Genomic DNA, 22,653 nt, shown 5'->3' with positions numbered 1-22,653 from the left:
CACTCTGTATGAACCTAAAGTTCCATTTTTCTCAATCAGAGAAAAACATATCATGCAGAAGATCTCTTGATTCTGAGAAGAAAGCATCACTGGTAGGAACAAAGTGATCATGAAAGGTAGTGTATCTATTTGATATGATGGAATAAGTTTAAAAGACCATATCTCTTCTCTCTCGGGAGAAGCAAAGCACACATCTGGAACAATTTAGCTCAATATGAAGATAAACTGCTTGCTAGATCTGCATCTGCATGTTGAAGTTGGTGAGCTCTGATGCCATCCATGGTTCATATGAAGAGGGAAACTGCATGGTTTATGCTGCATATCAGCGCATGTGAATTCATTTCTTTCTGAAGTGAGTACTAAAAGAAGAGGCCTCTGATATGAGGTTGGTGGCTGTACCTGATGAACAGGTAAAAGTTGGAACAAGTGCAGGTAGAATTTTGTGGTCCTCTGCTTGATATCATTACCTGGACACTAGTTAGATCCATGTCAGCCTGATCTGGCAGAGATTGAAACTTGATGAATAATCATCCCCAGAGCATTAAAGAAATACTAATTCTGCATCTATTGATCCAGAAGTATTCTCCTGCTGTACTACATTTCCATTTCTGCATATTAGGTGGCCAAAGAAGTATTCCTGAATCCCCAGAGAGTTGAACTTTTAATCCTTGATAATATGGGAGAAAGATTCTCTGAGGAACCCTAATTTATAATGTATGTGTGTACATGTACACATACATTATTCCATATGTGTTTCTTCTATCCAAATCTTGAAGATGTGCAAGCTGATCCATGCCCTCAACCAATTAACTATGAAAGCAATAAATCCCTTCTAATGTTGTCCTTTATGATCTTCACAGGATATTATAACTTCAAGATGGCTGTTCAAAGTTGGCAAATTATTATGCCAAATACCTAAATGCAGCACCTAATGCTTTCCATTTATGAGGAGGAAGAATCATGGAGCCATCAGTGCTTGTAGAATTGTTATTGGAAGCAAATTGCTAATTATTAAGTCAACCATCTCTTAAAATAATAACAAAAAAATAAAGAAAAAAGGTTGAGTTGTTTATCATAGAGATTCAAGTGTGGGAAGACTTCAAGGCCTTCCCACTTGATTGAATAATTAAGAGGAAGATAAATCTAATGTATATTTAATATTTAAGTAGGCTTATAAAAGGATATCTATATTTGGAGGGATATATGTAAATATGAAAGTTCTTAATTTTATAGGGATATATATATATATATATATATATATATATATATATATATATATTTATTTATTTAAACGGCCTCTACCAAACGGATATTTTGTAGATCTCTGTGATCTTCCGGAACTAACGGCGTTAACTTCGCTTGGTACTTCCGTACCCTCGGTCACGTGACCCAACGGCGCTGTCAACTCTGGCTTTTTATCTACGTCGGTGCGCGAAAAGGCCATATGAAAGAGAGTAGGACGAATCTACAGAGAGAGAGAGAGGGAGCACTACTTCCCTTTCGAGAACCCTAATTCCTTCCTGGAAAATACGCCAATTTTCTTTGGTTTTGCATTCAGCGTGCGACATTCCTTGGGCGAATTCCCCCTCGCCCGGAGCTCGATCGACGTGTCTCGGATCGACCACACTTTGGGGGATTTGTAGACTCGGATTGGGTGGGTCTTTTGGATTGGAGATGGAGAGTTATCTGGTGCTGTTGGGAGTGTGAGGAAAGTCGGGTTTTTGGATCGTTTGGTGGGATTCGTGTGGGCGGAGATGGGTTTGAAGGGTCGTCCTAATGGGTGAAGGACTTTTAGGTAATGTTCTGTCTCTCGGTATTATCCTCTTCGCTTTATTCTCGGCTTATGGATCAGGTTAAAGATCGCGTCTTTGATTGTTTCTAAATGCCTAGTGTTGATCTTTTTGGACGAAATTTTGGTGATTTTACCAGCCTCCTGGATTTTCGACATCTGGTTTTGATGGTTCATTGCGGCCTGGCGTCGTTCTGCTGTTGAATTTTAGTTTCCGGTGTGCAGATTCACCGTCCAATTTAGAACATTTCGTGTTTACATTTTGTTTGCCGTAGGGTTTGAAGCTGCTGATTCAGAAGGTTTCTATAGATCGAGATTTACAAGTAGAACAGTGGTTCTAATTAGCATTTGTAATTCTTAATGTTCTTCAGGCCATTGCTTCGGACGCGCAGCAACAGTTAAATAGAACGTCCATAATTCATGTTTACTGTCAGAAAAAAATATTGTGATCTTCCAACTGTGGTTCACAATCGTGAAATCTGTGGCTTCGGCATCTTCAAATTTCAAAGAACCGCAGTATTTTGAGCTGCAAAAGTCATTTTATTGTGAAGGGTTTATTGAAGTCAGACGGAAATATCTTTCTGTTTGGAGAACGAATTTGATAAAATGCAACCCAAAGCAAGAGTATATGCTGACCCATCCCGTGACCTGGATGAATTCGAGCGGCTGCCTGACTCGATTGTCCTCCTCATCTTCAATAAGGTTGCAGATGTCCGATCGCTCTGTAGCTGCTCTGCTGTTTCGAAACGGTTCAATTCCCTCGTATTTTTGGTCCATGATGTCTATCTTAAGATCGACCATGTGGTGACCATTGATGGTGATTGTGATGATCCCTTGAGCCCATCCTCTCCCAGGCATAGGAGACTCTTCTCCAACTTCGTAAAGCTCATTCTCTCTACTCTTCTAAAACCCTTCCACAACCTTCACAGCACCAATGGCGGTAACAAACCTATCGTCCCACAGCTCTCCCATCACTCTCCTGCACAAGTTCTCAAGAACTTTGCCCATGTCCGCAACCTCAGGATTGAACTGCCTGCTGGAGAAGTTGCAACTGAGGAAGGGGTTATTTTAAAATGGAGAGCTGAGTTTGGGAGTACTATCCAGAATTGTGTAATCTTCGGGGGTACAAGAGTTGACCGGAAGCCGGTCTTCTCTGAGCATGAATCGCCTGTAGAAGACAGCGGAAGCATTCCTGACTCTTTCTACACAAATGGAGGACTAAAGCTTCGTGTTGTCTGGACAATCAATTCTTTGATTGCTGCTTCCAGGAGGCACTATCTTCTCCAGCCTATTATCAAGGACCATCCAACTTTGAAGAGCTTGGTCCTCAGCGACGCTGATGGGCAGGGAACACTAAATATGGGTGTAGGACAGCTGAAGGAGTTCAGAGAAAAGCCACTGGTAGCCTCAGCAGCTTCAAACAGGACACAAGTTCCAGCTTCCAACATGAAATTAAAATATTCTCCCTATTTGGATCTCCCTGGTGGGATGGCATTACAAGGTGCCACCCTAGTGACTATTAAGCCATCTTCTGATGGAAGCAGTGGCACTAACACCAATACGACTGAGAGTGACGCCTTTATTTTTGGAGCATTTGAGGGCCCATTCAAGGTTGCAGCAAAGTCACTGATGAAGCGACGGACTTACCTTCTGGAAATGAATGGTTTCTAGATTACTGATGCAGCAAAATCATTTTGTACACAAATGATGGAATAGCAGATGTATCATTCACACTTTCTTCCCGAAGGTGCAAATCACAAGCCAGACATGGTGAAGGTGTGGATCAGCTGTGTTTTTGTGTTCTTTCGCTTGTATTTGTATAACAATAATGGAATCCATGTAGAAATAACATGAAAATGTTTTTTGTTGTTGTTGTTGTTGTAGTTTACTAATTTATGTGTATTTGATTTATCTGCTGGTATTTTCATGTTTTATTTTGGTCCAATTTTACTTAGTAACTTCCATATGCTTCTGAATTGTACTTGGAGTGACCATTATTTATTTTTTTTGTTCAACCAGGTAATAGTCAAATAGCCTCTCTAAAATTTTATTCTTAAAAGAAACAATGTCTGGTTATAGTTAGTACAAATGCTACTCTTTAGAGAGCTTATTAGCTCAATCTTTCATGAAGGGAAACCTCTCATGACTTCGGTATTCCTCTTTTTCCTTGATATATTGTTTTCTTGTTGTGTTTTGGATTTGGATAACAGTATCTAGCAGAGCCTTGAGTCGTGCTGCTTTGTTCGATGCTCTTTAATCTGTTGTCATAGCTTTGCATTGAGAGCTGCCTTCCTATGGGAAGACATTTGAGACTCTGCACTGCTGTAACATCTGCATTATTCCTTTGAACACTTAACTCTGTGGATAAGTTATGGTTCATTGTATACTGTGTCCAGAGTTTGTAGATTTGATGTTGTTGCATTTGTGCCTCTTTCTTGGAGTAGGATCAGCTTAAGTCACCTGGGTCTACTCAGCTGCATCCTCAAACTCTGTTTCGGGCCATTCGGTACCGCAACCAGGACATGCCTTCCAACTCTAGTGATTCATATGAACCATTAGAAAGAAGGGAGATGTTCTCCATAGATAAATGAGTAATTAGTAAGCTGCCACAGAAATTGCACAGTGCACAACTATTTTTCTTAGAACACAAGTAATCATGAATAGTCAGTGAACAAAATGAGGTAAAATGCATTCCTAATGTGGATAGTCTAGTCATGTTGATAGGAGGTATGCAAAACTGACATGTTAAGCACTCCATGAAAAAATTGTAGCTTTGAATCAAAGTACTACAAACAGCTACAGTGTTCTAAGCCATTAGTCGCATCAACAGAAGATAGTTCAATGTCTTATTTTTGCTGCCTGGAATTAATCACTAAAGACTGAGAAGTTTAGGGGGTATTTATAGATATTTTGAGGTTTTTTCTTACTCAAATTCATGGCATAAAAAATTGGAAATGATCTGCTCTCTCACTATGATTGCTCAGCTCTGATGGATCTTAAATTGAAACCAAGAGGCTCTTATATCAGTGTACAAAGAATATGAATTCCATGGTTTACATGTTGGCGAACCATGGTTAGAATGACATTACTTGTGGAAGCAATAATTCATTCATACAATATACTGTATGGTGGAGTATTAGAAAAGAAAGATCCATTAGATAATGAACTATTGTTTCTTTTCTTGTGATATAGGAGTATTTGTTTGAGAAGTAATAAGCCCCTTTGACATCTCTTCATCTATGAAGAATTCTCAACTTGAAAATACAGAGACAAAGTACTTGTCTTTGAATTGGAAAAAGAATGGATTTCTCCTGTAAACATGTTGAAGTTTTTTTTTATATGCTGAAATATAGTGTACAAACAACTAGAATTTACATCTAAAAAGTAACACATACAAAGAGAACCGATATGGATGGGAGGGAAGGCATCACATTATTTCTGTTGAGACTCTTCCACTGATGTAGAACTACAAATGAGGTCAAAAGGTTTCTCCAGGCTATCTTCTAGATCAGCAATCTGCCCCTCCTTGGTAAGAATGTCCTCCTTGAGTTCTTCCGTCTTCTTTTTGAGAGAAGCAACATCATCTCTCAGATCAGCAATCTGCCCCTCCTCGGTAAGAATGTCCTCCTTGAGTTCTTTCGTCTTCTTTTTTAGAGTAGCTACTTCATCATCAATAAGCATAATGTTCTCTTTTGATTTCTTCACTTCTTCCCACATCTGGTTTCTCTGCTCAGTCACCTCTGAAAGCATACTTCGAGCTGCAGTTAGCTCCTCTGTGTACTCTTGGGACTCAGTCTCCAGTTGTTTGATTTCTAATTCAGCCTGCACAGGTAGAAACAGAAGAACATCAACAAGAACACAGCAATCTAGTCGACAGAGACATTGTCATTGTTCACATGCACTACATAACAGTTCCTCTTATTAAGATTCAGAGATCACAATATGTGGCCTTCACCTCTGATTGCTTCGACATGCTGCTACCTTCTGCAGGCAGTGACTTCTCATCTAAAATTTTTGCTACAGTTTGTAGACTAATTCTGAAATTTTCATGTCTTCTACTCAAGCTTTGGTTTCTGATGGTGTAATCAACAGGTAAATGTCCACTGGTGTCATCTCTGGGCTCCTGCTTTTGTTCGACTCGTTGGCTGTCGAGGAGTCCTAATAGGTCGCCGAGCAAGGACAAGCCCTCGGTCTGCAAGCAATCTACTCGAGCACGAAGCTCCTGGTCCAGCTTAATCCATGAGACGTCACCGCCATTTCCAGCATCTTGCAAACGACTCAACAGGCCAATGTTCTCGTGTCTAAGTTTCTCCTGTTCATGCTTGCAAGTCTCCAACTCCTTCCTCAGCTTCTGTTCGACCCCCGTCAACCTTAGCTGCTCCATCTGCAGTCTGCTTAGCTGATCATTCTCGTCTGTCGGTCTGCTTTCGACTTCGTTGTTATACCCTAATCTCAAACCACCAATAGTCCTCTCTTGTTCGTCGCATTCTTGTTTCAGACTCGCAACCAACTTCTGCAACTCGTTATTCTCCTTTTCTTTCTCGCAGAAGCATCGTGCGATACGTCGCCGGTCTTCTTCACTCGCATCGAGCTTCTCCTGCAACTCCGACGAGTCTTTCCGAAGCTTGCCATTCTCCGTTCTCAGTTCCTCCACAGCAGCCTTCAGGTCAGTGATCTCCATCTCAGAATTCGCAGTCGTAACTTGGTTTTGCTTGCCACCGCCTCCAAGCCAAGAAATCTCACGCTGGAGTGATGCGCTTTGCTCTTCCAGTTCCCTCACCTGTTTCTTAAGCTCCTGTTCATCCACCAGAAGCATTTTAAGCTTCATGGAGTAGTCGATCGACCTCCTCTCCAGTTCTTTCTCCAAACTAATTTGGACTTCACTCCTCTCCCACTCCAATCTCCTAGCCCGAGCGTCCAGGTCCATCCTAACTTGTATTAAATGCTCTGCTCCTTCAAACCTATCAGCGATTCTGCCCCTCAATTGTTCTGCTAACTGTAGCAATTGGTACCTCCTGACGTCTGCACATTCTCGAAGTGCATCAAACAATGCTTGCTTAGGTATCTTTCTGATCTGGATCGTCAGGTATTGCAAATCTTTGTCGGCTAGACATCTTAACGTCTCCTCTACGGCTTCCAAATTTTCTCTTAGCTCGTCATCTGTACGTTGCGGCTCAGCACCAGTGCTGTATAATTCGTTTTCAAGAACCCAATCACGTCTTCCATGTCTGACCTCATCCTGCCATTCACAAAAATCGTTGAAGTTGTCCCCAGAAATGGTTGTGCTGTGAGAGTCATCGTCTCGGGAATCCATAATTGCTTTCCCACGAAGTGTATCCATTGGCTTCTTTGCACTCGTTTCTGCCTCGTGATCATTTCTAGTCCAGGTTCGTAGAGGGAGGTGATGAAAGGCACCATCTTCCTCCTCCATGAATGAGACTGTCGTCCAGGTTTGTACAGGGAGGTGAGGAAGGACACCTTCTTCCTCCTCCTCCTCCTCCTCCTCCATGAATGAGACTGAGACTGTTCTCGGATCCTCTTCTTTGTAGGTCGGTGAAGGCAGTGCTGTAGGCTTACCTTCCTGTTTCCTTCTTTTCGGAAACCATGGTACACAACCAGCGCTGCATTTCACTGACCTTTCCGAAGCAATTTCGCACTCTCTTCTTAATACACTAAGAGAATGTTGGTTTCGAGACAGATCATTCGTTTCAGGCCTTGTGGCTCTCTCTCCTGCAAATTGATGGCATCTAAAACATAGAGAATGAAAGAATTGGATTAGAATTATCGGAAAAGATATCAAACGTCCAAATCATAATAGCACATGTAAATGATCCAAATATAATTAACACTCTCGGCAGATGTAAAACCAAGAAAAACCAAAAGAGGAACAATCTGTTTGACATTTATAATTATCAGCATTAACCCCTCAATTAGAGCTGCTTAGATTATCTGCAGTGTGTATTAGATCTCTTTAATCACATCAGAGTATGATGGTGTTATGTTTCTGAGGAGTTCCTTAGATCTCTTTAATGCAAGAAACCTATATTATCTGATTTCTTCCGAGAAAAATGTTCTTTCCTCTCCTTTGAGAACAAATTTCCTGTGGGTTGCAGTATCTCATTTCATCAGTTCAAGTAGAATACAGAAAACCAAACCGGAAGAGACTGGGAAACACACGAACACAGATGAGCATAACACCGATGAGAGCCAAACAAATGCAAAGAAAAATAGTAGCAAAATTGCAGCACTCACTGCGGTTGGCAACCATTTGCATGGATTGGTGTGCTCCCACATCTGGATGTTAACCTGAACATCTCACCCAGGGAAACACGATTCCCTTCTCTCAAGTAGCTGTTGCTTACACAGAGTGGATACGTATGTCTTCTTCCAAGCAAACGAGATGCACCCTCGCCTTCTTGATGTCGGCTGAGAGGCTCACGAGTCACGCCTTCCACAGTTGGAGGATGAAAAGTTGGACGGTCGTCGCCTAGCAAGTCATCAAGCAACTCATCAGAAGGTGGAGGATATGCCGGTGAAGAAGTGCATTGGCTATAGGTGCTTCTTGATCCCGAAGATCCAAACGAAAACAGCTTCCTCGCCTGTTCATGCAACGCACAGAGTAACCCTACGTTAAGGAACTATGTTCGAGTTCTAGATATCAATCAACTCAGGTGGCTTTAAAGAAACATTGCTCTAGAATAAAAGATGAACTTCCATGAACGAAAAAGAAAAGAAGGTAGATTAAACATCTACAAGATTGGTGTTAGATCGGGTTCATTCGGTCGAATCTATCTAGAATCACCCAAAATCGTCTTAAACTGGTCTAATTTTGAAATAGATCGGTTTCGACTCAAGCTATATAGGCCTAAATTCACTCTAACTGTTTTGAAATGACCCAAAACCAATCTAAACTAACATGAAATCAATTTATGAACCTCGTTGAATCGATTGGGTTCAAGTCGAATCGCTCAAACTCAATAGTCATTCGTTTCTTAGTATTTTAATTTAATTTGAATATTATTTTCATTATAATAATATAATGAAGACATGAACATTATTAATAATTTTTACATCATAATATAAAATCTCAAAATAACTATATTAACATTAACAAATAATCAAAACATATGAAGACATGAACATAATTAAAATATGGTATACTATTTTTTAATTTAAAATTTATAAATATCCTAATTTGATAAAATGTTTAAGAAACTAATCATCGATAAATTTAAACTAAAATAAAAGATCGATAACCTACTATTTTCTTTAAGAGCGATGATCTCTGCTTGATCTTCTTCATGGTTATTCCTTGCGATATGAGAGTTGAGAAGAAAATGGAGGTGTTCGCAGAGGTTTATATAGGGGTCAAGAAGGAGCTACATGAGTTTTTTTTTCATATCAATTTTTATATTTATATAAAATCAAAATAGATTTTTCTATTATGTTATTTAAGAAGTAAGAAATAAATATTGAATGTTGAGATATATTCCTTACGAGGGTATGAAATATTGGGAGGTACTAATGATGGTGAAGTGAGTATCATTCATGATTTTTCAATATATAAAATTAAGGTAATTATATTTCTCCTCCCTTTTTGGAATTTGATTCCTGAATTCCACTTACCAAACGTGGATATTTCTCTTTCCATAGTGGTTTCATTATATATATATATATATATATATATATATATATATATATATATATATATATATATATATATATATATATATATATATATAAATATAATTTTTTTGGTGCAATGTCCGATCATTTGGTCCGATACTTGAACTCATGGCATGAAGTACTGTCAACACGTCGACCAGTCATTCAATCCGTCGTCTAATCTTCTGACATAATTCACTCCGGCCCAACGTTTAATTCTTTTTGCTTCAATCAATTTACCTTTTATAATCAAAGTTAGCCCTACGTCACTTAAACACACATTAGATTATAACTTTATCAATTGATTTCATCATCAAAATCCGAGATTAAACAACGCTTAATGTTGGCAACTAAAAACTCTTACACAATAGGAGTTAGGTTGACCACGTTGGTAGAGGTTGCCCCTTTGGTGGCAAATATATCGAGTGGTAGGTCTTCGTCACTTACGACGGACTCATTCAATTCCAACTAGGTCATGTCGACCTATCATATTATGACAGAGTTTGGACTTATAGCTACTCAACCAAGTGATTGACGCTATGAGTTGTGTTACTTCTTTTGTACTTGTGTTGATGTATTGAAGTTGGGACTTTGCTTCTCCCTCCACCTTTTTTTTTGTTGAGACCTTCCATTACTCGAAGTTCATTCCACTTAGATGACATTGAACTCCGAGCACTATCTCACAATATTCGTTAAGGAATGCAAAAAGCATCATATCACCTAGATGCTAACCCTATTGCTTACATGCATGCTATAACATGTGCTTTAAAGGTTTAGTCTACTTCCTCTCTGCCTACCATGGCTACAAACTCAAAGGGGATTCAACATCAAATAAGGGCTATAAAAGGAGGTTTTTCTTTATTTCTTCCCAAAATGGATGACCAATCAACTTGGGTTGGTTGACCTAGAAGTTCTCCAATGTTGCCTCGAGTTTGCATGGGTCAAAGAAGGAACAATTCTATTGAATTGTTCTCTAGTTGTCCAAGTCCACTACCATCCTCTAGATGAATGAGCAGTGGCTCATTGAGGCAAGCTCTAGCTCTGCACCCTTTGGTAAGGTGATAGGGTTCTTCCTTCAATCCTACGACCAACTCTATATTCTTTACAAACATGAATATCCATGATAGTATCATCCAAGCAAATATTAGGTGCAATGTTAATATGAAGATGGTGGTGTCGTGCCCCTCTTTATGGGCACATCGAGAGGAGGAAGTTGGGCGAGAACACAATTGCCCAATCAATGAGGTCTGAGTCTTTTCAATCATCGAACCAAACACAAGTGTCCTGTGATGCCTTTTCCCACCCCCATTATCTGTAAGTTAGTGCCAACGAGGCACTCACCAACTCAATTATGGGAGAGTCCCCAAGGAGGAATGAACATTCTTGCTCCATGGGAAGTCGATGTGAAGATCGCTCTTCCGAACAACAACAACAATAATAGCCACAACAATACCGATAGAGGTTGTAATCCCTACTGAAAGGATCGATGGCTCCCTCGGCACCCTATGGTGTCTCGTTGCTCTTAAATGTGTTCAAGATTTTGCCTATACGGTGGAACTTATATTGCTGTGAGTCGACGATAGGTGGCCTAAGAGAGAGAGGAGGGGATAATGATCCCCGCATGGACCATCATCGATAAAAGCCAACTCTTGGAGGTTCCACGATAGGTCTCATAATGGAACCTTGTCATGTTGCACCCAAGGTTTTACTAAGGGCCTCTATGCGAGCGAGGCCCATTGAAGATGTTATAGCCAACATGCACAAGCAACTCATCATGGAATGTGCTCAACCTAACAACTTCCTTTTTCTCTTTTGCTTTGCATTGCACTCATAATTCATTTCTTCTCGCAAAATCATCACATCACGACGATGATGATTGACCAAGCTCGAGATTCCTCCACCGCCATGGCACATCTTCTCTGGGAGAATGAGTGACTAAACAATGAGCAAGACAAGCCAAAGAATGAGGTGACAAAGTACTATGAAATATCGATCTGACTGTGAACTTAGCTTGACGAGCTAGAGAATCAAATTGAGGAGGGAATAGATATGGTTATAGAGCTTTACAACCAAATTAATGTCCTTATGCAATTAGCTGACGAAGCTAGGGCCAAGAGAGTTAGGTTTAATAAAATGGCTTTGAAGTCTGATGCTAAAATCATTATCTTATAGATCAAGGTAGGCTCCCTTCAGCCTATAATAAAGGGGTTGACGAAGTAGTTGGAGGAGGAGGCTTGCCATCCAAAATTGAGGCAAGATAGGTGACCAAATTCATGCCTTCAACTTCGGATATCAACTCGTGATTTCCTGAGCTCATTTTGACCACATTGATATCGATCTCCCAGAAGACTCAATGTATCTATGCACAACTAACGATTTAATACCTCTAGTTGGTGCAAACAGCATCGACAACTATAATGAGACCATAGCTCCTATGAAAGAAGTTGAAGCTAAGTCAAACCTAGACTTTGATTATCAACGCGTGAGCTATTTATCACTTCAATTTCATGTAGTCTTGATATCTTATATACTGTACAAATATTAATGATATAAGAAATGAAAAATATCTTTCAACTGAGGATCATCTTTACAATAAAATTATTATAATAGTATAATAACAGTAAAGATATAAACCATTTGTCATTAGAATAATTTCAATGTAAAACAAAAAAGAGTGCTCTTAGCACTGTAAAATTAGTAAATTTTTTCAATTATGAATTGAAGTCTTCAATCGATAACATCGATAAATCATCTTCAAATGCTAATAAAAGACTAGAAGAAATGTCAATGACTATAAAATATATTTATAGTATTCATGAAACCTTATATTGTTTCTGAATCTTTAAAAGGAATAAACTAACAACAACAACAACTAAGGAGGTATATTGAACTAAAATTTCTCATATATTTAAATGTTTCATGTATGATAAAGAAAGGAAGAGGAAAAGAAAAAGGATAAGATGAGAGAGAGAGAGAGAGAGAGAGAGAGAGAAAATAAGGAGCAAAGAGGTCTTCTTTTACCTGGAACTAAAGTAGTGCAAGCCACGTCTCAAAGTCACATCCCATTTAAAACAATGTATATTAGGACAGCTATGAATCGAAACTACAAAACCAAATCATACCCCATTACCCATTTGAATGGTCATATAGCCACTCCACTGTTTTAAACCGGAAAGAAAGTAGACTCGAACAAAAGTAAAACGATTACGTAACAACTGGCCGTGGAAGAAGAATTCGCATCATTTTCTGTGTCTATTTGGGTCTCTTTCCACGGTCCAAAACGCGGAGTCGAACCGGATTCCAAGACCCGACTGCTGACGTCGATAGTACGACGTGGGCGGCTCCTATTGGCTGAAATCTCTCGCGGAGCGGTCGCGTGCGTGAGGTTCACGCGCGACGGCATCCCATCCCGCTGTCTTCCCCCCCCCCCCCACTATAAAGGCGGGGAGACTGCTCTGCGCCCTAACACAAGTTGTGGTGTTCGATTTCTTCTCCTTCTCCCTCTTGCGACGATAGAGAAGCCTCGTCGAAGAAATCTTGTGGTAATTCCACTGCCGCCTCTTCGATTGGATTTTCGTTTCGATCTATTTGATCTCAGAACGATCTATTCGCCCGTTCTTCGTCTGTTTTTGATCGATTGTCATCGTTTTCTTGTAGTTCATCCTGTAGACCTGTGGAGCTCCTCCTCCCTATCGTGTTTTGGGTGCTTTGTTGTTGATTCCGGCGTCTCTGTTTGTTGTTAGCGTTAGCGTTAGCGTTGGAGACGAGATGGGGCTTACGTTCACAAGGCTGTTTAGCCGACTCTTCGCGAAGAAGGAGATGAGGATTTTGATGGTAGGGCTTGATGCGGCTGGTAAAACCACGATCCTGTACAAGCTCAAGCTCGGAGAGATCGTGACCACCATCCCCACTATTGGTCAGCATCTATTTCCGTCCCAAAAAACTTGTTCTTTCTCTTCCTATTATTGTTTCTTATATATCTTATTCTTATCGTTCAGTTATGTTATTAGTCCCATTCTTCTGATACCTTTACTGAGCTCAAACTTTGCGATCCCTGTTTGCTGCTAAGAATGTCACATGAATATGCCTCATGAATGTTATAATTGACTGAACAAGAAGCTCGTCAGAGTGAACCTGTAGGTCAGTTTGAATTCGTTCTTTCTGGATACTGAATGATACAATGCTCTTAATTATTGAGACAGTTATATTTTTTCCTAGATTAATCCTTAATAGTGAATTTTTGTGTAAATTGACGGAGTGATATATTCAGATTTTTATTTGGAAAGAAATAATTAAAGACAAAACAACTACATGCTTTTTTATTATCACGTGTTTAATTATTTGAGTTTAATACTATTCAAGATGTTTTACAAATTTGGAAATTTCAGAAGTATATTAAGTAATCTATAATGTTAAGATAAGTTGTGTTTCATCCAACCTAAAATGTTTCCAGGTCTTTTAGGAACATTTTTACATGCATATGTATCTTCACATCATTGGAATTAGTTCTCATAAATTTATTTAAGTCAATACACAAAAGCTACCAAGTCTTTATATTACTTGGATGTTATCCAAAGCAAGGTCTGTCATACCGAATCGTACCGCCCGGTACGGGCGGTACATACCAGTCCGACAGGCCAGCGGTACGCGGACCACCCGGTATCGGTCCGCAATGTAGCAATGCAATGTAGCACTGTAGCAATGCTACAGTGCTCGATGAACCTGAGTGTACCACTGGGTACACCTGGGTGTACCGCTCGGTACATCGTACCGTACCGGTACCGAGCCCAGGTCGAAATACCGGTACGGTACGATATTGCGAACCTTGATCCAAAGCAGGACTTTGTTGGTGAAGCGGTGATCACAGAAGGGCTATCTGATGCATGAATTTTTTTGTTTTGAATGATGTGTCTATTCGTACTTTGATATCACCTTATATTAGACTAAATGTTACTTGGGCCTTCCATACTAGACTTGTGATGGTAGTTTTGACATTTTTTTATCAGAGGATTATTCCATAGTATTTAAGAACTCGTGGGGCTACTAGTTAATATCTATTAATGGTTCACGTTACAGTCTAGAATTTTCTAAATTATTTTGTAAGGATCTGTTTATAATGTAAGGATATATTTTGAATTGTTTATAAGGACCTATTTGTAAATATAAGAAATTACAAGGACTAAATTGCAAAATGTATAAAAAGGGCCGCCTCTTACCTCATGCCTTCAGCTTAAAGGAATTAAAGGTGACTTCTTTCAGTAGAGAAGAGAGGAAGTGAGTGAGAAGAAGAAGAAAAAGAGATGAAGAAGTGATTTAGCTCAAATCCTCTTATTTGGGATCAAATCTTTCTCAAGCAAGTCTTCTAACCCCTTCCTACAGTAATTTTAATCTTGATCATTAGTAATTTGAAGGGTTTTGGCCTTGCACTTGATACCAATCTCATTCAGAGATAAAGCTATGAATCTGAAATTTTTGAGATTTATGATCTATCTATCTTGTTTTAGCTATAATTTTTTGTATCGAATTCTGATTTAAGCAAAACTTATTTCTTTAGAAACTAGACTTGTAGATCTTTCTTTCCATATCTTGATTGAAAGATTTGGAGTTCGAATGCTTGCCCAAACTTTATTTCAATTGACCCTATGGATTCTGCAAAATATGGATCATAATTTCTGACTTTTCGATACTAAATTGCTTATAACTTTATGTTGGAAACTCTAATTAGTGCAAAATTTGCTTCATTGGAAACTAGACTCGTAAATCTTTCTTTATATCTTATTTGAAAGATTTGGAGCACAAATGCTTGCCCAAACATTTGTTTTAATCTCCCCCACTCGGGCTTGACGTCCTCGTTAGGGTCTAGTATAGCCTAGATCAAACCCTAGCATGGTGCATATGAGGAGTAGTCCAGTGGTGGCTCCATACCATGATGAGTCTTCTGACTCCATCCACGGGTAGCCCTTTCCTACTCGAGCCCTCTCACCATACCCAAATACTAGGTCGACTCTTATACTACCTCTGTCATACCTCTCAAATTAACACATTCAAGAGGTGTGAACCTATCATAAATCAATAATATTATAATTCAACTACAATCTAAATCGAAGATCCAAAATGACATTTGAGGACACTAAAAAGCATTCAAACATCATTCACATCCATAACCTGTGCAGTTTATAATCATACACTACATTACTCGATAATTCACGAAAACCCAAGTTCAACTCAAAAAATATCATCAACCACCACTTATAAATCAACAAGCGTAAGAATTTATACAGTCATAAAACTAACCTTTTACCACAAGTTTATATCGTCGTAAAACTAAATTTAACATTCTAAAATCCTAAACATGATAGGCCTTTTAAACTTTTGCAAGATAGATCAATTTAGATTTGTCGATAATATTTCATTACATGCAAAATATATTTATACAACACCAGCATATCAACCCATAAAGACTTACCCAAAATCTGAATAGCTTTCCACAGCCTCAGCCCAATCCAAAAATTTTAAAGAGTGATAAGATAACCTGAAAAATTTATACAACAGGGTGTGTTACAAAGCTCAGCAAGTGACTAATATATCTATGGCGAGAGATGATAGTTCATACGGCCTTAATATCAAGGTGCAAGGCAGAGACAAGAATTCATAGATATCATTTCATTAGATACAAAAATCACAATGTCATTTCATCATAAGCATACTTTGTTCATTACATTGGAGTAAAGAGTATTTAGGAGCATATCAATTGCATAAGAAGCATTTTGGAGCATATCATTGGTGTATGAAACATTTAGGTGCATATCAATGGCATAAGAACATTTAAAAGTATATCAATGGCGTAACGAACAGTTAAGAGCATATCAAGAGGACAAATGAGAAAATAAGCTCAAGTGTTATATTTGACGTTGCATTCATTTCATTCTTATCCAAAGCGTATATAGAAACACATAAGCAATACATTGGATAACATGACAAAAACATAGAGGGTGAAGTGAGATCATAACATAATATAATCCATTTAAATCTGGATGACCATTAACATAAGTCTCCCATATTTGGGAACTCCATCCATCCATGTCTGGATGAAGTCAGAGGGGGCCGACAAGAGTATCGCGAGCTTTAAACATAACTCCATTTCTCATTTCTGGCGAATGTTAACATTTTCCCACAAACACCAGAGCAAGGTCTGCAATTTCATACCATACCGGAGTTTATATATATATATATATATATATATATATATATATATATATATATATATATATATATATATATATATATATATATATATATATATAAGGCGACGTCGCCTTTTCCTTCCCCACGCGGGGCGACGTCGTCGAGTTTATATATATATATATATATATATATATATATAATTTTATTTTATTTTTCGTTCCGCCCGGTAACGAGCAGTCCGCGTACCAGTATGTCGTCGGACCGGTATGTACCGCTTGTACCGGGCGGTATCATTCGGTATTGCCTACCTTGCACTGGAGAATAAAAGGAGATTGTGAGCAAAAAATTTAGCGTGTATAGGAAGCAAATCTGAAATGAAAATATACATGTTGAAACAATATGATACAAACATAAACTTTTGCATAATGCATTCATATATGATAAAAATCAATGACAAGAGATATAAGAGTTTAAAACAATCATACAAGGCTCAATTGAGGGAAGAATTCTATATGAATTCGGTTTCAAAGAGATAGAAATAATAATAGGTAGAATTAGCAAAATTTTGTACTAGTATAATCTGAGGCACTTTGCACGAATTATTTGAACAACCAAACATACTCCAATTTACTCAATGAAGATGTCATTTGAAAGATATAAAGTCTTCAACAGGGAGTTACAAGTAATTTAGTATCGAAAGGTCAGAAAACATTATCTTTGTTTTGCAGAATCGATAGGGTCGATTGAAATAGATGTTTGGGCAAACATTTATACTCCAAATCTTTCAAGTAAGATATAGAAAGAAAGATCTACGAGTTTAGTTTCCAATGAAGCAAGTTTTGTACTAATTAGAGTTTCCAACATAATGTTGTAAGCAATTTAGTATCGAAAGGTTAAAAATTACGGTCCCTGTTTTGTAGAAGGCATGAGGCTAGAGGCGGTTGAAGAAACCTCTTTTTATTTTTTTGCACACTTTGCAGTTTAGTCCTTGTAATTTTCTATAGTTACAAATAGGTCTTTATAAATAATTCAAAATAGATCCTTACATTATAAATGGATTCTTACAAAAAATTTCAGAAATCAGGGATATTACAAGTTTCTTGGAATTTGGCCTAATTTTCTTTATAATAGGAATGTTTCCTTGTCTTTGAGATGATGATTTTGGTCACGCTGGTAGGGTGAATTGTTCTTGTGAGATCATATAGTCTTGTTAATATCAAATATATATTTTCAGTTATGAAATCTGCTTCTTTAGTTCAGGCTTCAATGTGGAGACTGTAGAGTACAAGAACATCAGTTTCACTGTTTGGGATGTTGGTGGCCAAGATAAGGTTAGTTGGAACTATGTTTGACACTCTGCTTTTACTTGGTTAAGCTTGGAATTTGGATCAAATTTCATTGAACACCCATGAATTTATGGAAGCTTACATAGATCTGAGATCTCAACAAAATTTAAGCTTGAGAATACTGATTTTAAACTTAATTGTCTTTCTGTATGGTATGTTTGGTTTTTTTGGCCCACAAAATGTGCATAAAAGCTTCATATTTGCTTATTTTTGATCTATTTGTTCTGTGTTTCATTATAACAGATCAGACCTCTATGGAGGCACTACTTCCAGAACACTCAGGGTCTTATTTTTGTGGTTGATAGCAATGACAGAGACCGTATTATTGAGGCAAGGGATGAACTTCATAGGATGCTTAATGAGGTGAATTCATCTGGTTTGTTAGCCATAATAAATGCTCTCTAATTTAGCATAGCTGTGGTATATGACTGTCTCATACAATTTGATGATTGGATGTAACCTACGTTTTCCTGTGCATTTCTATACAAGTGTGTTTATCACTAATTTTGAATTGAATCTCCTCTATTTTATTACTACCTTCTTGCTTGTGGTTATAGTTGGTTATTAAAGAAAAGTTATAAGCAACTTAAGATGATTGTCAAGGGTGACATGAAGGGTTCAAGGAAAGATGTAGTTGCAATAGGTGGAGCATCAGGGTTCAGAATAAAGGGTAGTAATGACATCAGAGCGAGTGAGAACTGGGGAAGAATGGTGATTCCTCTGCCATTTTCGTTTTAGACTTGGTTAGAGGGAGGAACCAGACTATGCAAATTATGATGTTGTTTCTATTTTCTTCTATAAATTCCTTTTTCAGTTGATGTTGCAAGAAGAATGTTATATTTCGAAATGAACATCACAACCGTTTATAAATTATGATGACTATTGTATGACCATACACTGGGATTTGCGGTATTCATCATCATGCCTAGGGCCTCTGAATTTGTTGGTTGCTAAATTCCTTTTTCAGTTGATGTTGCAAGAAGAATGTTATCTTTGGACATGACCATCACAAGCTTTTAGAGATTATGATGACTATTGTATGACCACACACTGGGATTTGCTGTATTTATCTTCATGCCCAGGGCCTTCAAATTTATTGGTTGTGTTGAATAGAGTAACCGACAAAACCATGCACATAATGATTTTGATTACGACTCGACTTTGATTGGATAATTGACTTATTGACTTTGTTAAACCCATACCATTGACTCAAAGTCCCTAAGTCCAAGTTAATAGTAGTGTATCCATCATCCCTTTATAAGTCAATCTAAGTCTTTAAACACTTTTGATATAGAAATAGATTATAATTTTCCTTAAAGGTTTGACATCCTTGTTCATCCAACATAGTCAGAATATGACCTTACTATGGTGCATGTGAGGCATAGCCCACTAGTGGCTCCATCCCAAGACACGCCATTTGGTGTTATCCATACTTGAGCCTCTCACCAGGCTCCAATATATCAATTGTCACAACACCCAGTTTGGTGGAATGATTAGCCTACTAACTTTGTGGACTCATACAAAATGCATGAGCCTAAGTTAACAGTACTGTATCAATATAAATCTTTAGACACTCTCAATGTGGGACTAAACCTGGGTATGACATGATTTGCAATATTCATCTTTATGTCAAAAATATTTGAGGTTTATTCAGTAAATTAATTGTCCATATTTAGCTATTCTTGAATTGGTTTTTGAATTGAATATGCAACTAAGTTATTGTGTTTGGTGGCATTTTTTTCATTCTTTAGTGGTGGAAATCAGTGCTTTAAAATTCAGATAATTGGCTTACCCATTAAGGTTTAGTGGTTTTCCATACTAGCATTTGCTGAAGCTTGTGCTACTCCTTTCATGCACAAGCAGTTATGAAGCACTTGTGAGAAAGATGCTATGGTGGAAACCTCAAGTAAACAACTATTTTTTACTTGTGATGTTGATGGTTCTACTTGGGGTTTGATTCTTTTTCATAATGTTAAGCAGTGAGGTTTATCTGTGAGTTTGTGTCAAAGATTTTGTTTTCGCTGATGTTGTCAACATATGTGGAATCTGATACTAATTAGTGTATGCATTTTGCATACAAAAGTTGACCGCAATCTAGTATGTGTTTCTGTAATTATAGATTTGCAGAGTTCATGTTTCTTCTTTTATTATACATCACGTTAGAACTAACCTGAAATATTTTATTTTTGCATTGTAAAACTAGTTTGATTCAGCATTAAATTACACCAATATTGTAATTGTCTGTGAATTCTTTTGGACTTATTAGTAAAAAAAATGGCAAACCCAGTGCACTAGGCTCCCACCAATTAAATATCATTTTTAAATTGTATAATTTTCAATTAGTTACTGGGACTTTTGTCAATGGTTGTTGTAGCTCTGAATGGTTGTTGTCAATGGTTGTTGTAGCTCTGAATATGAATTCTTTTTATCATTTTAGGATCTTCTTGCCATTTATTAGAAATTGGAACACTAAAGTAGTGATGATGATTAATGTTGTATTATTTGATTTGCTAACTTAATTTTTTACCTTACTTTAGATCGCTGACTTCCTTCTGGTATGTGTGCAGGATGAGCTACGTGATGCTGTGTTGCTTGTGTTTGCAAATAAGCAAGATCTTCCCAATGCAATGAATGCAGCTGAGATTACTGATAAGCTCGGACTGCATTCCTTGCGACAACGACACTGGTATGATTGGATCCCCATTTTTGCAACAAGGCACCTACATTTGTGTCATATAGAAGCATGTGCCACAGCATTTGTGATTAATTAGAATATCTGAAATCATACTTAAGCATAAATACGAATATGCATAACAAGTCTACACACGTGATTACATTTTAATGCTTTCATAGACCACATACCTGCAATAATTTTTTTATTGCACATATACAATAACAGTGCATTTCATGTTTTGGTGGGTTGAATTGTCCGTATAAATGTCAGTGCCGACATTACCACCCACAAACTTGATGAGTGGAACCTATATGGATAATTCAAGACAGGTCTGTGAAACTACCTCACCGCTGAAGTTTTTCAGGGGTGCCTCAGTCCACTTAAATAGCATTTTCCTTGGTGGATCTTTTTCTTAGTGAGTTATCACTATCTTTAACAAACTATTTAAAAGCATCAGATGCCTGGGAGGCGTTTGTGGAAGTTGGTAACCTTTAGATGGGTATCTGCTGTATTTGCTAGTTCAAGGTTTTCTGTGGAGATTATATATGAAACTAGTGGCAGACTAATTATGTCATATAGGAGTCTTATCAGCAGGCAAAACTTAAAGAGTTCTCCCAACAATAAAAAGTTGACTTGATGTCTACTGTTGCCTTATCATTCGTTCAATTGGGATGTTAATTGGTCTTTTGTTTTGTGCTGCTTTTTTTTCTTCCAAGTGTGTCAACACAATATGTTGCCTCTCCTTTTCTTTCTGTTTAGCCTAATGATCAATATGATATGTTTGTAGGTATATACAGAGCACATGTGCCACATCTGGTGAAGGGTTGTACGAGGGGCTGGATTGGCTCTCCAATAATATTGTCAGTAAGGTATATATCGTCAATTTTTTTAGAACATTTTGTTCTTTATCTTTTAAGTCAGTTTCCAAATATCATTCTAAGGTCAGATGTGACTTTATACTCATAGACTGTGAGATTTTTGCAACATTTTTTTTTCCGATGATAAGCACAGTTGTTGGGAAGATCGCTCTACTGACACAGGTGGCAAACCTTCCTCAACCAAGTTAAGCATTTCTTATTTGAACTGTAGTCAAGCATGGGAAACCAAGTAGAAAAATGGAACATAAGTGTTGGTGGGACAAAGTAACTTCGGTTGCAACAAAGTATGAAGATGAGTGGAAAACAGGTTTCCCCGTAACTATGATTTGAACTGGGCTTGAGATTCTCGATGATTAAAAAAGGCTTCCGTCTGGAAAGTAGGAATGGTCAAACAGAGCAGCATCATTTTGTTGTGTCGATGGTCCATGTTATAGGAAATGATCCCCTTCTTGAGCATCACTTACAGGCCAACGAAATGCTTTGACCTGGCAAAAGCTGACCTGTCTTTAATGTGTTTCCATATGGCAATTTAAAACTTTTCGGTGTCTTGGAACTTCTGCCACGTATTCAGTACTGTATTAACCAACTTCTCTTTTGTTTCTCCAGGCTTGAAACTCGTGTCATTGTGGTCTAAGCTTCTACTATTGCTCCGTTAGACATGCACCTTCCACAGCGGCTTGGGTATTGCTTTGATGACATTCCCAGGCAGCTTGTTGCTCGTGGATAAATCATCCTGACCTCGGTTATCTTTTCTCTTCTCAACAACATTTTTATTTTTTTTGTAGTAATCACACTTCCGTATCATGTATAAGTTTGACAAAGATTATGTTATATAATATAGTGTGGCATGGTTGTAATGGTTTCCGGTGTGTTTATAAGGATTGTAGAACAAAATTTCAAGTTCTTATTTGTAGATATGCCGCAGTCTGATGCAGGTGGACGACAAGAAATGATGCAGATGGGTTTAGGGGCTTTGCACTTGAATGAAATTAGTTTTCCCTTCTTTACAGCTTTACGTTTGACCATAGTGAGGTTGAATTTAGTTTAGTGATTTTTCTTTTTTTTTGCAAAAATGTATTCAAATGAACAATTCAGATTCTTATAAGATTAACATCA

General features: G+C 37.9%; 3 protein-coding genes across 5 annotated transcripts; 2 read left to right on the top strand and 1 right to left on the bottom strand.

The window, feature by feature from the left end:
* The first annotated feature begins 1,467 nt into the window (after positions 1–1,467).
* On the top strand, positions 1,468–3,665 carry LOC135625494 (F-box protein At4g18380-like). The gene is made up of 2 exons (XM_065130369.1): positions 1,468–1,795; positions 2,161–3,665. The coding sequence occupies exon 2, from the start codon at positions 2,396–2,398 to the stop codon at positions 3,458–3,460; it is 1,065 nt and encodes a 354-aa protein (XP_064986441.1). The 5' UTR covers positions 1,468–1,795; positions 2,161–2,395; the 3' UTR covers positions 3,461–3,665.
* A 1,556-nt stretch (positions 3,666–5,221) lies between these two features.
* Positions 5,222–7,298, bottom strand: LOC135625820 (uncharacterized). The gene is made up of 2 exons (XM_065130908.1): positions 5,745–7,298; positions 5,222–5,611 (listed from the first exon to the last, which is right to left on the bottom strand). Exons 1-2 carry the CDS (start codon positions 7,296–7,298, stop codon positions 5,222–5,224), a joined length of 1,944 nt encoding a protein of 647 aa, XP_064986980.1.
* Positions 7,299–12,855: 5,557 nt separating this feature from the next.
* LOC135586656 (ADP-ribosylation factor 1-like) lies at positions 12,856–22,452 on the top strand. Of its 3 annotated transcripts, none has more exons than XM_065130365.1 (7): positions 12,856–12,996; positions 13,198–13,370; positions 17,900–17,970; positions 18,229–18,348; positions 20,553–20,671; positions 21,447–21,528; positions 22,144–22,452. In XM_065130365.1, the coding sequence occupies exons 2-7, from the start codon at positions 13,223–13,225 to the stop codon at positions 22,147–22,149; spliced, it is 546 nt and encodes a 181-aa protein (XP_064986437.1). In that variant the 5' UTR covers positions 12,856–12,996; positions 13,198–13,222; the 3' UTR covers positions 22,150–22,452. The 3 variants fall into 3 exon arrangements, with proteins under 3 accessions (XP_064986437.1, XP_064986438.1, XP_064986439.1); XM_065130366.1 differs by having other exon boundaries at positions 12,869–12,996; positions 13,112–13,370; XM_065130367.1 differs by having other exon boundaries at positions 12,883–12,996; positions 13,204–13,370; positions 22,144–22,283.
* Positions 22,453–22,653: the final 201 nt, after the last annotated feature.

This window comes from Musa acuminata, chromosome BXJ2-10 (assembly GCF_036884655.1).
Source record: "Musa acuminata AAA Group cultivar baxijiao chromosome BXJ2-10, Cavendish_Baxijiao_AAA, whole genome shotgun sequence".
Classification (NCBI taxonomy): Eukaryota; Viridiplantae; Streptophyta; class Magnoliopsida; order Zingiberales; family Musaceae; genus Musa; species Musa acuminata.
Note: the sequence above shows the minus strand (reverse complement) of the source record. Positions and strands in the feature narration are given on the sequence as shown.

Bases quoted from the DNA above. Each gene is read 5' to 3' on its own strand.
- LOC135586656 (XM_065130365.1), top strand. From the start codon at position 13,223: ATGGGGCTTACGTTCACAAGGCTGTTTAGCCGACTCTTCGCGAAGAAG. The intron at 13,371-17,899 runs GTCAGCATCTAT...TCTTTAGTTCAG, and splicing joins GACCACCATCCCCACTATTG to GCTTCAATGTGGAGACTGTA. The intron at 18,349-20,552 runs GTGAATTCATCT...GTATGTGTGCAG, and splicing joins TTCATAGGATGCTTAATGAG to GATGAGCTACGTGATGCTGT.
- LOC135625820 (XM_065130908.1), bottom strand. From the start codon at position 7,298: ATGGAGGAGGAGGAGGAGGAGGAGGAAGAAGGTGTCCTTCCTCACCTC. The intron at 5,612-5,744 runs GTGAAGGCCACA...CTACCTGTGCAG, and splicing joins GCATGTCGAAGCAATCAGAG to GCTGAATTAGAAATCAAACA.
- LOC135625494 (XM_065130369.1), top strand. From the start codon at position 2,396: ATGCAACCCAAAGCAAGAGTATATGCTGACCCATCCCGTGACCTGGAT.